Genomic DNA, 14,850 nt, shown 5'->3' with positions numbered 1-14,850 from the left:
TACAAATAAGTCCCTCATACCTTTGGTAAAGTTTGAACAGATAGCAACACATATAATTGGAGCACAGTGGAAAGAAAGAAAAATAAACGAATGTTGTTCTCTTTCCAGCGATGTTGTGACCCCTTCGCCTCTGACGCTCCTCCCTTCTTCTATTTGACTTCCCTGTGATAGGTCCCTCATTCGGTGTGACGCTCCTCCCTTTGATAGGTCAGGGTGGTGCAGCTGTGACGCTCCTCCGTTCTCTGATAGGTCAGGGCGGGGCAGAGATGTAGTGTGCTTAAAAGTGGTTACAGAGCTTCTAACATATGAACTGTTGAAGCCTCAGAGTCTGCTTCAGAACGTTGAGGGTGCTTTTTATGTGCAGATGGGGCGTGGCCTAGGGCGCAGATGGGCATGGCTGAGTGCGGGTCTATGACTGAGGGTGAGTAGTCCGAATAGCCTAGCCTACCAGGAGGACAGGAGTTCAGGGCTTCACTGCCGCAGATGGAGTGAGCTTCAGAACGTTCAAGGTGGGATTTATTTATAGAGACTAGTAAAAAAGGCCCGTTTCTGACACAAATGAAACGGGCGCTAGCAAGGTTTTCCTCGGAGTGTGTATGTTTGGGAGAGTGTATGTGAGAGTGACTGTTTGAGAGTCAGAGTGAAAGTGTGAGTGTGTGTGTGTGAGAGAGAGAGTGAGTCTGGGTGTGAGTGTGTTTGTGAGAGAGTGTGTGTGTGAGAATGTGAGTGTGTGCAAGTGTGTATGTTAGACACAGTGTGAGAGAGAGTGTGTGTGTGTGGGCGAGAGAGAGAGTGTGTGTGAGACACAGGTTCTCTGTGAGAGTGAGTGTATGAGACCAAGCAAGTGTGTGAGTGACTGTGTGGCACATAGAGTGTGAATGTGATACAGTGTGAGACAGAGTGTGTGAGAGTGAGAGTCAGAAAGACATTGTATATGAGAGAGTGTGAGCCCTGCCCTCCCAATCCATGCCCATCTGTCACCTGTCCCCTCCATTCATCCCTATCCAGCAATTCCCCTCTCTCCCTGAGCCCTGCCCTGCAATCCATATCCATCCATGCCCATCTGTCCCCTCCATTCATCCCTATCCAGCAATTCCTCTCTCTCCCTGAGCCCTGCCCTCCCAATCCATGCCCATCCATGCTCCTCTGTCCCCTGCCCCCTCCATTCATCCCTTCCAGCAATTCCCCTCTCTCCCTGAGCCCTGCCCTGCAATCCATATCCATCCATGCCCATCTGTCCCCTCCATTCATCCCTATCCAGCAATTCCCCTCTCTCCCTGAGCCCTGCCCTCCCAATCCATGCCCATCCATGCTCCTCTGTCCCCTGCCCCCTCCATTCATCCCTTTCCAGCAATTCCCCTCTCTCCCTGAGCCCTGCCCTTCCAATCCATGCCCATCCATTCTCCTCTGTCCCCTGCCGCCTCCATTCATCCTTTTCCAGCAAGTCCCTCTCTCCCTTCCATGACCCCCCCTCGCATCCATGCTCCTCTCTCTCCCATATCCCAGCCTGGCCCGCCCTCTTCTCCCCCCCCTTCGCATCCATGCTCCCCCCCTTCGCATCCATGCTGTCGTTTCTCCCCTGCCCTCCCGCTCCCATTGTTCAACTTTACTGCCCATTCTCTTCTCTCTCCCCTATTTCTATTTTTTTTTTCTTCTTCTTTTTAAATTTACCTCCGTGGCGGTTCCGGCAGCGCAGCGTCAGGGAAGGAGGCGGCGCTCCCGACGTCTCCAGCCTTTCCTTCGCTGTGTTCCGCCTTCTTCTGACGTCAAGGATGATGTCAGAAGAAGGCGGAACACAGCGAAGGGAAGGCTGGAGACGTCGGGAGCGCCGCCTCCTTCCCTGACGCTGTGCTGCCGGATTTGTTTGTTTTTGTTTCCGCCCTCGACGTCATGACGTTTGATGCGAGGGCGGGGCAGAGACGGCTGGGTGGCTTCACACCACGAACGCCACGAACCCTACAGCCAGGGAGTGACGTCAGATGGCTTCAGAACGTTGTCCTCATTAGAACGTTCACGGTGCGTTTTATTATATTAGATAAGTAGTGATACTTATGTATTTCAACTGAGCCTTCACCCATTTGAAGGGAAAGTTCTCTGGCACTCTATTAAGTTCCCTGCTGTTAGATTTATATTAAGCACCTCTGTTTTCTCAATATTTATCTTAATATCAGACACCTTCTCAATCTCATGTAACTGTTTAAGCAGCACTGGTAGGGAAGAGGGACTCAAGCAAGGGATCTAATAGGAAATTTCATAACACTAGTAACAGCATGCCTACCAGCTGCCAATGTGAGATATCCTACTGGTGGAAACAGATAAAACCGCCAAGTTTGGAACAATGGACAGAGAGATTGGGGAAATGTGGTGTTAATGGAAAAACTAAGAGCAGTACACCAGTGAAATGTGACACATTTGAAAAAGAATTGGCTGTTGAAATATTTGAGAATGATGTGAGAGGCAAGAATTATGGATGAAAGAGGGTAGGAGAGAGCATTCAGATGATCTGATTTAAGGATCGGGAAGGGAGAGGGTTGGGGGTGGTGTACTTTTATTGTAATCAATAGACCTTATCAAAGGCCTTCTCTCCATTGAGGGATATTGCCACTATAGTGGAGTCAATTATGGTCTAACCATAAATCATATTACATAATAATTGAGAATGCTTAGTTATACTCTTTCCTGACATAAAGCCAGTCTGATTTTTAAAGATTAATTTAGCTAAATTCTTTTGCAACCGGGATGCTACTATTTTCACATAAATCTTAGCATCTACATTAATAAGGGAAATGGATCCATAGTTTTGTCAATATTGAGGATCTTATAGAGGCTTTGGTAAAGGTCCCAGTGAACTGATTGCTTACGCCTTCAAAAAGTACAAAGACTAGAGGACTCCATGACGTTACATAGTAGCACATGTGGAAGAAATATATTTTTTCACTCAGTGTATAGATAAACTCTGAAATTCATTCTATTATGTGAGCACCTAAATGTAAGTGCTGTTAGCACGCTTAGATAATAGAATAATAGCAGATTCACGCATAGGTGCTAGTTGTGCACTAAGCATTATTCTATCATCTTAGCGCACAAATGCAAAGGATGCATTCATATGGGTAGGACATGGGTGCATCCTACAATTATATGCATATGATATAGAACAGCATCATTTACATGCTAAAGTGTCACATTTAGGAGTGTACATTTATACCTGCCATAGAGTAACGCAACCTAAGTGGGTGCACCTAAATTTGTGCACACAAATGCCAATTTACGCTAGTATTCTATAACAGAATCTTGGCATCCAGATTCCGTTATAGAATTTACTCTTAGTGCCCAGGATTTTGGCGCCTAACTTTTGGCACCTTTTATAGAATCGCCCCCTTAATGTAGCTGTGTTAAAAGTTTGGACAAATTCCTGGAGAAAAAGTCCATAAATCATTATTAAGGTTGATCTGGTAAAAGCCACTGTGTATTCCCTGGGTTCAGTAGCATGGAATCTTGCTACTTTTTGGAACTCTAATAGGTTCTTGCAACCTGGATAAGCCACTGTGGAAAACGGGATACTGGGCTAGGTGGACCCTTGTTCTGACCCAGTAGGGCAGCCCTTATGTTCCAAGGTAGTGTACTATGGGGCCCTTTTACTAAACTGCAGTAATTTTAATGTGTGCTACCGCAGGTTGAAAAAAAACACTACCATGGGGGCGCACTTACGTGTCCCATGGTAGTTTTGGCATCTGCATGCACTTCCCATGCACTAAAAAATAAAATTAATTTTTTAGCACTGGGGGTATGTATGGGGGTGGAGAGGGGGTGTGCCCAGCGCTAATTGTTTAGCGCAGCTACTTCACTGTGCGTTAATCGATTAGCACGTGGTTAGCACATGAGCCCTTAAGGCCTAGAAAATAGGTGTAGATAAGGGTTCACATGTTAATGGTCATACGCTAATGGGAAAATTTGCACTTGGCCATTATTGCTAAAATGGAAAATATGGACATTTTACAGCCACACTAAAAGTAGTGTCAGTGCACGAGAAACCCACATACTAGTCATAGCTTAGGCCACTTTTTAGTGCAGGTAAGTAAAAGAATAAAAATAAAGTTTAAAAAAATGGAAAAAAAAAAAAAAGCAAACAGCAATGCACGCATGATTCAAATGTATAAAGGGAAATGATTTATTTTTAGAAGTTTCTAGGGGACACAGTTATTTTTATGCCATCTTATCATAACTGTGCAGTTTCGAATACAGATAGAATCTGATGAACGTGATCCATGATTCTAAAAGTGTATACTTGTAATAACATGTGAATCTTGAATGATAAATTACCGTAGCTCCCTTTTTAATTTGTTGCTATTTAAACATAGTTCTTTATTATTCTAAAGCTGAAGTTTAAAGATAGTTTTTTTTTTTTTGATTCATGAAGAGGAAGAGGAGGCAGACGGAATCGAAAGAACTTGTGATACACTCCTGATGTGTATTGTTACAGTATTAAACCAAGGATTGAGGAACGGGGGTGGTGTGGGAGATGTTCTTAGAAAACCTTCCAAAGACGTAAGTATATGATTAATAAAGTTTAAAATGGGTAGGTCTTGTGTTCTATAACATCAGTTTCAATATTTATTTTTTCTGAGAGAGATGGAATGCCAGAATGATGATTATTATCCTTTTATGCAATACGTCCTTGGTCTTCACTCCCAGTCCTTCAGGAGAGAGTCACAGGTCTACTTCCTCCACTGTATGCAAATCTCTCTCCTGCATTTACATTGGTGGCAGGTGCACATAAAATTCATCAGTTCAGCCCATTGTATTTAGGATTCTTTAAACAGTTTACTCTAGAATCTGAAGAAGGGGTAATTTAATTACTACAAGTAAGCTCAAATCAAACATTTATAGCTCAGCATTAAGACACAACAGAGAGCACATTTTTTTTTCCTATGAATGAGCTGTGTAACACAAACTTAATCGGTAATGGACACAAAAGAAAAATGTTAGCATGCATGCTAAAATTGTCATTAGCAGCCTACTTTGCCAAGATAATGAGATGCAGAGTATGCACACATTAAAAGGATCACACTAGAGGATGTACGGACCTTTCAAGAGATGAACACACTCCATCTTTAATTTCCCATTCTAAACAGCTCAAAGTGCAAGATTTGGTTAGCATGGTGAACCTCCTTTTCTTTTCCTTGCATTGCTGGAATATCAAAATTGCTCTGTGGAGACTCCCATTCCTTTTCTTAACTCCGCCCCCAACATAAACAAGTTGAAAGTGTATAACTAATATGGCACAGTGACGCTTTTCATCTTTTCTCCTGTAGCCCTTCTAACAACCCTGTCATCTAGTTTTCCCTTCCCTGTGGACATAGGACAGTCTAGATAGAGCCTGATGATAGCATTCGCATACGATGCACGTGGCTATCAATGTAAATCCCTCTCCTAGACCCTGCCTTCAATATGCAAGCCAGGCAAAGACAGGGTTTACTTTAGTAAGTATGGCAGTATGAAAGGAGACACAGGGAGAGGGGGATTGTCAGGGGTGGTCACCACTGCTTTTTCACCTCTGCATGGTAAGGCCTGGGCTTCTTGTCACATCCTTGGTTCCTGAGTTGTAGCTCCTGCCTGCTTGCCTGTGTGTTTTATTCAGCTGCACACAGGTAAACACAGATCTTTAACAACAGGCATTATTGCTTGTTTTGAAACACGCCTATAAACTGGCACTTTGGAGGCAGTCTCTCACTATCACCCAACTACCATAACTAATTTCCAAGTCTCTTTTATCCTTTCCCCACCCAACATTTTTTTTTCTAGTCAAAAATATCTTCTGGCCTATGCACCTCTCCTGTTGGGATGTACTTAGATGTTAGACATGGTTCAAGTGAGTGACCCAAGATCACAGTGGTTTTTGATCCACCATCTTCATTTAAAACTGTTTGAGAGCTATTCTCGTAAATTCTCTTATTTCCAGTGTTCTTACTCATGGAATAAAGGAGGTAGAATGCACCCAGAATTTTAGGTGCAAGCCAATTAAAATTCAAAAATATTTCAGCATGTTAGATGATATTCATATTATTAAGAGGGGGTAATTGAAGAGCTTAGTTCTGAAACCTATCAAATGCAAAAGCTGTTTTCTGGATAACAATGTTTTTTTTATTTTCAAGCATTCCATTCGTCAACACTAACAGAAGGTAAACACTCCACTGCAGTTCAAACGCCAAGCAAAGAAGATGGAGCAAAAAAGACCTCTCTCAGATGGTGTCCGCAGTAAATTCTTTATTCAAATCAGTAAAAAGCGACCCCTCACAAGTCGTGTTTCAGCCCTATCGGCTTGCGTCAAGGGTCTATGACAAATAAATACAACATCAACATACATTATATGTAACACAAAATGAGAAATAAAATATATATATATATACAGTGGTGGAAATAAGTATTTGATCCCTTGCTGATTTTGTAAGTTTGCCCACTGACAAAGACATGAGCAGCCCATAATTGAAGGGTAGGTTATTGGTAACAGTGAGAGATAGCACATCACAAATTAAATCCGGAAAATCACATTGTGGAAAGTATATGAATTTATTTGCATTCTGCAGAGGGAAATAAGTATTTAATCCCTCTGGCAAACAAGACCTAATACTTGGTGGCAAAACCCTTGTTGGCAAGCACAGCGGTCAGACGTCTTCTGTAGTTGATGATGAGGTTTGCACACATGTCAGGAGGAATTTTGGTCCACTCCTCTTTGCAGATCATCTCTAAATCATTAAGAGTTCTGGGCTGTCGCTTGGCAACTCGCAGCTTCAGCTCCCTCCATAAGTTTTCAATGGGATTAAGGTCTGGTGACTGGCTAGGCCACTCCATGACCCTAATGTGCTTCTTCCTGAGCCACTCCTTTGTTGCCTTGGCTGTATGTTTTGGGTCATTGTCGTGCTGGAAGACCCAGCCACGACCCATTTTTAAGGCCCTGGCGGAGGGAAGGAGGTTGTCACTCAGAATTGTACGGTACATGGCCCCATCCATTCTCCCATTGATGCGGTGAAGTAGTCCTGTGCCCTTAGCAGAGAAACACCCCCAAAACATAACATTTCCACCTCCATGCTTGACAGTGGGGACGGTGTTCTTTGGGTCATAGGCAGCATTTCTCTTCCTCCAAACACGGCGAGTTGAGTTCATGCCAAAGAGCTCAATTTTTGTCTCATCTGACCACAGCACCTTCTCCCAATCACTCTCGGCATCATCCAGGTGTTCACTGGCAAACTTCAGACGGGCCGTCACATGTGCCTTCCGAAGCAGGGGGACCTTGCGGGCACTGCAGGATTGCAATCCTTTATGTCGTAATGTGTTACCAATGGTTTTCGTGGTGACAGTGGTCCCAGCTGCCTTGAAATCATTGACAAGTTCCCCCCTTGTAGTTGTAGGCTGATTTCTAACCTTCCTCATGATCAAGGATACCCCACGAGGTGAGATTTTGCGTGGAGCCCCAGATCTTTGTCGATTGACAGTCATTTTGTACTTCTTCCATTTTCTTACTATGGCACCAACAGTTGTCTCCTTCTCGCCCAGCGTCTTACTGATGGTTTTGTAGCCCATTCCAGCCTTGTGCAGGTGTATGATCTTGTCCCTGACATCCTTAGACAGCTCCTTGCTCTTGGCCATTTTGTAGAGGTTAGAGTCTGACTGATTCACTGAGTCTGTGGACAGGTGTCTTTCATACAGGTGACCATTGCCGACAGCTGTCTGTCATGCAGGTAACGAGTTGATTTGGAGCATCTACCTGGTCTGTAGGGGCCAGATCTCTTACTGGTTGGTGGGGGATCAAATACTTATTTCCCTCTGCAGAATGCAAATAAATTCATATACTTTCCACAATGTGATTTTCCGGATTTAATTTGTGATGTGCTATCTCTCACTGTTACCAATAACCTACCCTTCAATTATGGGCTGCTCATGTCTTTGTCAGTGGGCAAACTTACAAAATCAGCAAGGGATCAAATACTTATTTCCACCACTGTATATATATATATATATATATATATATATATATATATATATATATATATATATATAATAAAAAAATATATAAGAACTAAAGAAACTGTGGGTAAAACATACCTAGAAATTCGTAAAACAGTATGCATTCCTAGAATAATTAGATTGCAGCCAAATCTCCTATGATGTCTAAAATCAAGAGAAAAAAAATATATATACATATACACACACACACATAATGTAGAGATCACACATATAAAAATATCAATATATTAAAAAGCTATATAAAAGGATCAATAAATGTATCTGGCTGTATAAATAAACAGCTACACACAAAATATAATTAACAATAAAAGATAAATAGAAAAAACAATAATAAATAAAAAAAGCATAAAAGATAAATAATAAATAATGAGTTTGGTCTAGACTGACACATCAAACTTCTCTCTAAAGTGTTCAATACCCAAAGGTTAGAAACGATGTTTCTCATAAAACAAGCGTAACCCATTCTATATCAGCATAGCAATGTCACAAATGTAAAATGCAAAGGACTGTATATTCATTGATTGATAATCAGTAAAAACAAAAACATTACCTTAAAAAAATAGAACATGAAGCTTTGTAGTGTATATATAATGAAGTTAAAATACACTCATGGCATTGAAAAATACTTTATAGGATCATAGCACTGTATAGACAATATATCCACTAATAGCATAGCAACTCATTTCAAGTACAACAAAAGTTTAAATGGTTGATCGTTGTCAGTGAAATTGTTAGGAAGGAAGGGCCAAGCTGAAATATATATACCATGCTGAACTAAATTTCCCTCTGTTAGGCACTAATCACATACAGTACATAATCAAACAAGAGAATAAAAGCACTATGATGGAAGCTTATGACTCACGGATCTAGGAACAGCAAAATTGCAATTACTCTGTAAACAGCTGACCACTGCGTGGAAAGGGAAAAATGTAACACTGCAGGATTTAACGGCGTTGTCAACGTGACATCACAGGGCGCCAAAAAAGTGAAAAAATAACTAAACAAATGATGTGAACTAAAAAGATAAAGATAGGGGTGACAATAAAAAAATATATATATATATAAGAATATGAAAATGTATATCCCAAACAACAGTCAAAACTCGTGTCGGGTCGCTTTGATTTGAATAAAGAATTTACTGCGGACACCATCTGAGAGAGGTCTTTTTTGCTCCATCTTCTTTATTCCATTCAGCATGAAAACTTTTTTCATTGAATATCATATACCTTACAAATAAAAGGCTCCTAAAATAAAGCAATTCCAGTGCATAGGAATTGAATGGGCTTCGTTGCATTTGCCATGGCAGAATCGTTAGCACGGCTTTGTAGTGCCAGTTTCACACATTCTATGGCTATTTATGAAGGCAGTCTGGTTTTGGTGTAAACTCATTTTTGTAAAAAATGTACTTAAAAATTTTGTAACTACTCTTCAACTATTAATGTGCATTAAGGGAATAAGACATGATATTTGCTTCTTAGGAAGGAAGTTATCAAGCACCGTTTCAGTAGTAGCATGTGTTATATGCTCCTCAACGCATGTTAAAGGGCTCTAATGTAAGTTTTGTTCCTGTAACTCAGGGTTATTTAAGGTACCACAAAGCACATTTTAATAAGGTGCAAAGCAAACAAATGCGTGAAAAACATTCATTACTATATAATTTCTATAACGTAGCTTGTAGGAAGTAACGCACGCTGAGTTACCTCAGTTTATTTAACTGTCATCGGTGCATCAGGCCACAAAGGGCCCCTGGGCACTAAGAGTTATGGGCCCCTAACCACGTATCAAAATGATTAAAATAGATGAAAGCTTAGGGGAGAGTAGGCCCATATTGTCATGGGCCCTCAGGCACTGCCCTATTGTTTCAACTGTCAATCCATCCCTGGCTGCACCTTAAAGGGGCCACCAAAAGTAATTGATGTGAATACATTCTATTATGAAAAAAGCTTAACTTGCATAGCTTGGTTATGTTGAAAACCAGACCTATTGCGGCCATTCAGGATTGAACTTTTGTACACTCCTGCATTAATGCTATCTGTGAAACTGATGATTTAAATTAGGGTAATTGATCTGAGAAGTGGAGGTGGATGGAAGTGGTGCCTGAGTGTGCATTTGTGGGTTGTTCACCACTATGAACTTATCTTGGAATAGCAGTCCATAAAATGCTATTAAATAAGTGTATTTTTAAATTTATTTTATCTTAACACGTTCTAAATGGCCTAATTTGTCTTTAGTGATGTAATTAAGACAATGCACTTGTTTCAGGAGCCTTTGTTTGCTGCCAGAGTGGTTTATGATCTTCTCTTCTATTTCATCGTTATTATCATTGTTCTGAACTTGATCTTTGGAGTCATCATTGACACATTTGCTGACCTCAGGAGTGAAAAACAGAAGAAAGAGGAAGTTTTAAAGACAACCTGCTTTGTCTGTGGTAAGAAAGCACTATAGAGATTGGTTTAATAGGCTCTAAATACAATGAGGTGAAAATTACTCTTCCCAAATTATTATGAGAAAAATGTTTTAAAAGTTCATTAGTTGAATATATATTATACATATTGGTATTTTAATGGCTGCAAAATACCTAGGTTGTTTTTTTTTTCTTTTAGCCTGATTATTATCAGGTATATTTTCAGAAGGATTCTTGAATGGCAATGTATGTCTATCAGTGCCATAGCGAGGGCGGCTGACACCCAGGGCGGGTCGCCGCTGCCGCCCCCCCCCCCCCCCCCCCCCGGGTGCAGCACAGCGCACCCCCCCCCCCCCGAGCGCATTCTTACCACTGGCGTAGGAAAGGGGATGGGTGGGAGGGCCGCTCCGCCCCGAGTGCACATCGCTGAGAGCTGCGTCGGCTCTGCTGGTTCCCTGCTCTCTCTGCCCTGGAACAGGAAGTAACCTGTTCCGGGGCAGAGAGAGCAGGGAACCAGCGGAGACAACACCCCCCCAGTGGCGTGCACCCGGGGCAGACCGACCCACCGCCCCCCCCTTCTACGCCACTGATGTCTATACTTCAACCCCAGCAGATTTTCCAACACAAGTTAATAGGCATTTGCAAAGGGCAAACATTTTTGGTTCATTTCATTCAGTCTTTCTCACTAGTTTTTGGATGTTCTTGCTGGTTCATTTCACACATTCATTTTATTTAAAAAATGTTTTAGCATGTGTTAAAACTTTTTAATGCATGCCAGTTGACTTAGGGGCTCATTTTCAAAAGAGAAAAAAGTCCTAAAAATGTCATAAAGCAGCATTTGGACGTTTTCCTCACAAAAACGTCCAAATCAGTATTTTTGAAACCTATTTTTCAGATGTTTTTCTATGCTGTTCTTCTGCAGTGCGTCCAAATCTTAAGGAGGTGTGTTAAGGGCAGGATTTGGACATTCCTAAGACTTTGACATTTTTCAGCCACAATGGAACAAAACAAAACCATCCAGGACTAAAACTAAGACGTTTTGAGCTAGACCTGTTTTTAGAACAAATAAGGCACAAAAAGGTGCCCTAAATGAGCAGATGACCACTGGAGGGAATCAGGGATGACCCCTCATTACCCCTCCCAGTGGTCACTGACCCCCCCCCCCCCCCACTCCTCAAAACTGTGAATAAAAATATGACTTACCAGCCTCTATGACAGCCTCAGATGTTAAAATCAGGCCTATTAGAGCAGCATGCAGGTCCCTGGAAAAGTGTAGTGATCAGTGCAGTGCACAGTGGGGGACCCAGGCCCCTATCTCCCTCTACCTGTCACACTTGTGGTAGAAACTGTGACCCCTCCCAAAGTCACTAAAACCCTACTGTACCCACATATAGGTGCCCCCTTCACCCATAAGGGCTATTGTAGTGAGGGACAGTGTGTTTGGGGTGGGTTTTGGAGGGCTCAGGGGACAAGATAAAGGAGCAAAGATGAGATGTGCACCTGGGAACATTTTCATGAAGTGCACAGAATTGCCTTCTAGTGCCCCATTGTTCTCCTGGGATGTCTGGGGGACTAGGCTACTAAAAATGCTGGCGCCTCCTACATCCTAATGGCATGAATCTCTACATTTTGCACTTAGGCCTTTTTCCAAAAATGAACCAAAAAACAAAACGTCCAAAGCACAAAACCTTGTTTAAAACAAAATGACCTTCTTCCTATTCAGATTTTGAATGTTTTGTGCAAACCGTCCAAAGTCAGACTTAAATGTTATATTGAAAATGCCCCTCCACACATGTTAATTCATATGGGAGCCGTATTTAGGTTTGATGGGAGCTGCCACTGGTTCCCACATTTAGGGATCAGACTCTGCACCATTATGATAATTGAGAATGGTTTTAATTGTACTTTTTCTGTATCTTTTTGGAGGTTTAGCCTCCAGAATTGGACACAATACTTGAGGTCTTACCACTGTGTCACAGGGATCCCAACAGCTGAGGTAGAAAACACTGGCAGCAAAGGCTCACTTGAATTGTAGACAAGAGCAAGGCAAGAACTAGAATTACCCAGAAATGCATCCAATACCCTTAGGGGATTACCAGAAACAAGACATAGCTAGCAAAGGACTGGCTAGAGCCAGATTGCCAGGAGGCAGAATAGATCCTCCAGGAAGACTGCTGGACGTCAACCCAAGGGGCAGTGGTTCAAGGTCATCCCAAACCTGAAAATACCCTCCCCCACCCCCCTTTCCAGTGGCTTCCAGATGCTCCAAGAAAACACTGTGATTCCAGATTGACCACCAGGGGGCATAAAAAGCAGGAATCTTGTCTAGAACAAGAATCTCTAGAACAGAAACAAGAATTCTGGGGGTCCTTTTACTAAGCTTCGTAAGAGCCAACGCGTGCCAAAATGGAGTTACCGCTTGCGGTAATTTCATTTTTGGCGCACGTCCACTATGCGCGTCTGAAAAATATTTTTTTATTTTCTGACGTGTGCCAAGTGGCATCTGGCATGCGTTAGTCATTACCACCCAGTTACCGCATGAGTCTTTACCGCATGAGTCTTTACCGCTAGGTCAATGGCTGGTGGTAAGGTCTCAGACCCAAAATGGACGTGCGGCAATTTTCATTTTGCCACACGTCCATTTTCAGCAAAAATTTTTAAAAGGCCTTTTTTACAGGCACGCTAAAAAATGGATCGGCATGCACCCAAAACCCGCATTTACACTACCGCAAGCCATTTTTTATCGCGCCTTTGTAAAAGGACCCCCAGCTGAGAAACATGGCACAGGCTGGTGTCTTGGTCATGGGATTTGGGCTCTCTGGTGGACAAACATGAACTAGACTTTTGGCTGGAGCAGGATCTGGGGTCTCTAGATCACAAACACTAACTGGACTCTGGACAGGACAGGATCTGGAGTTTTGAGAATAACTTGAATGACTGGAATAAGAACAAAACTGTCATAGCTAAGATTTTTTTCAGAAGTTATGATAGACATGTCTGCTACAGTAGCCAGAGCAGACAGATTCCTCATAGAAACCAACCCAGATAAGCCTTTTGCAGGAGCCAGGACATGCAGACTTCTTGTAGAATCTGGCCCAGATAAAACTTCTGTAAGGTCTGAGGCAGGGCTGGAAACTGAGGCAAGGCTGAACAGGAGCTGGAGTGTCTGGCAAGATTGCATCAAAAGACTCAAAGTGGTAAAAAATTAGTTGAGGCTCTGTTGGAGGGGGTTATCACTTTTCATGATCAGAAGACCTTTGGTAAAGCAGCTCCCCCAGATAAAGCCCACTCTGATCTCTTCAGCCGAGTACACATCTGGCTTTTGCTGGAAACAGATAAAGCATTGTTTAAAACCATTCTCAGTTTTCTCTGAGTATAAATAAATGCTCCTGGAAGGGGCTCAGAAGTCATGAAATCCATGGCTGGAAGCAGAAAAATAAAAATTCACAAGCAAAATCCAAAGTTCAGTTTAGATGCAGGGTTCACAAAAAAGAGTAAGCACCGAGTGTAGCACTCTGCTATAGCAGAAAAACTAGAGGCTGGGATTGCCTCTTCACAAACAGAAAAAAAAGTAGCTCTAACCAGGCACTAACTTAGTTAAAAATGTCCCTGACTAGTCAGAAAATAATGCTTGGCCTAGTGGTTAGGGTGGTGGACTTTGATCCTGAGGAACTGAGTTTGATTCCCACTTCAGGCACAGGCAGCTCCTTGTGACTCTGGGCAAGTCACTTAACCCTCCATTGCCCCATGTAAGCTGCATTGAGCCTGCCATGAGTGGGAAAGCGCGGGGTACAAATGTAACCCCAAAAAAATAAACACTTACAGTAGCTACAGCAAGTGCATAGGCAGTTATTAGACAGGCTCCTGAGTGTTGAATACAAGACAAGAACTAGAATTGCCCAAGGTAAGTTTTAATGTCACTGTGCTTCCAAGGACTGCATATCCAACACAAAATGTCAAACAAGGATTACAGGAACCAAGGCACTTGACAAAGATGCTGAAATCTTAAGGCATCAGGAAGCAAGCCATAGTAATAGGAAACAAATTCAGAGCCTGAAGAAGAAGATGAGTAGACAAGAACAATGAATCAACAGAGAGCAAGCCCAGAGATGGGCAGAAATCCCCCATCCTGTCCTGGGCTGCCCCTGCAGGGCAAGTCAAGACACAGAAATAAGATTGCCAGAAATACAATACACAGCTAGGAATGGCCTAGTTGGAGCCAAATCCCCAGGAGGTAGAATAGGTCTTCCTGGAAGACCAGTGCCATCCAACCTAAGGGGCACTGATTTGAGGCCAGCCCATGCCTGACATCATACCTCTAGTAGAGGGGTGGTGAACAGTGACCTAGACCATAAGCATTATGTTCATATAGGGGCATTTTCAAAAGAACGTCCAGGTCAGAATAGGGATGCCCAAGCCAGAAC

General features: G+C 42.5%; 1 protein-coding gene across 2 annotated transcripts in view; it reads left to right on the top strand.

Annotated features, from left to right (window-relative positions):
• Positions 1 to 14,850, top strand: part of LOC115477466 (inositol 1,4,5-trisphosphate receptor type 2) — an 801,768-nt gene that overhangs the window by 761,050 nt on the left and 25,868 nt on the right. For both annotated transcript variants that reach the window (XM_030214365.1, XM_030214364.1), the window contains exons 52-53: positions 4,418 to 4,545; positions 10,285 to 10,450. In XM_030214365.1, coding sequence (XP_030070225.1) covers positions 4,418 to 4,545; positions 10,285 to 10,450 — 294 coding nt within the window. The remainder of the gene's footprint in view (positions 1 to 4,417; positions 4,546 to 10,284; positions 10,451 to 14,850) is intronic.

The sequence above is a fragment of the Microcaecilia unicolor genome, chromosome 9 (assembly GCF_901765095.1).
Source record: "Microcaecilia unicolor chromosome 9, aMicUni1.1, whole genome shotgun sequence".
Classification (NCBI taxonomy): domain Eukaryota; kingdom Metazoa; phylum Chordata; class Amphibia; order Gymnophiona; family Siphonopidae; genus Microcaecilia; species Microcaecilia unicolor.
This window is presented reverse-complemented; position numbering and strand designations above follow the sequence as displayed.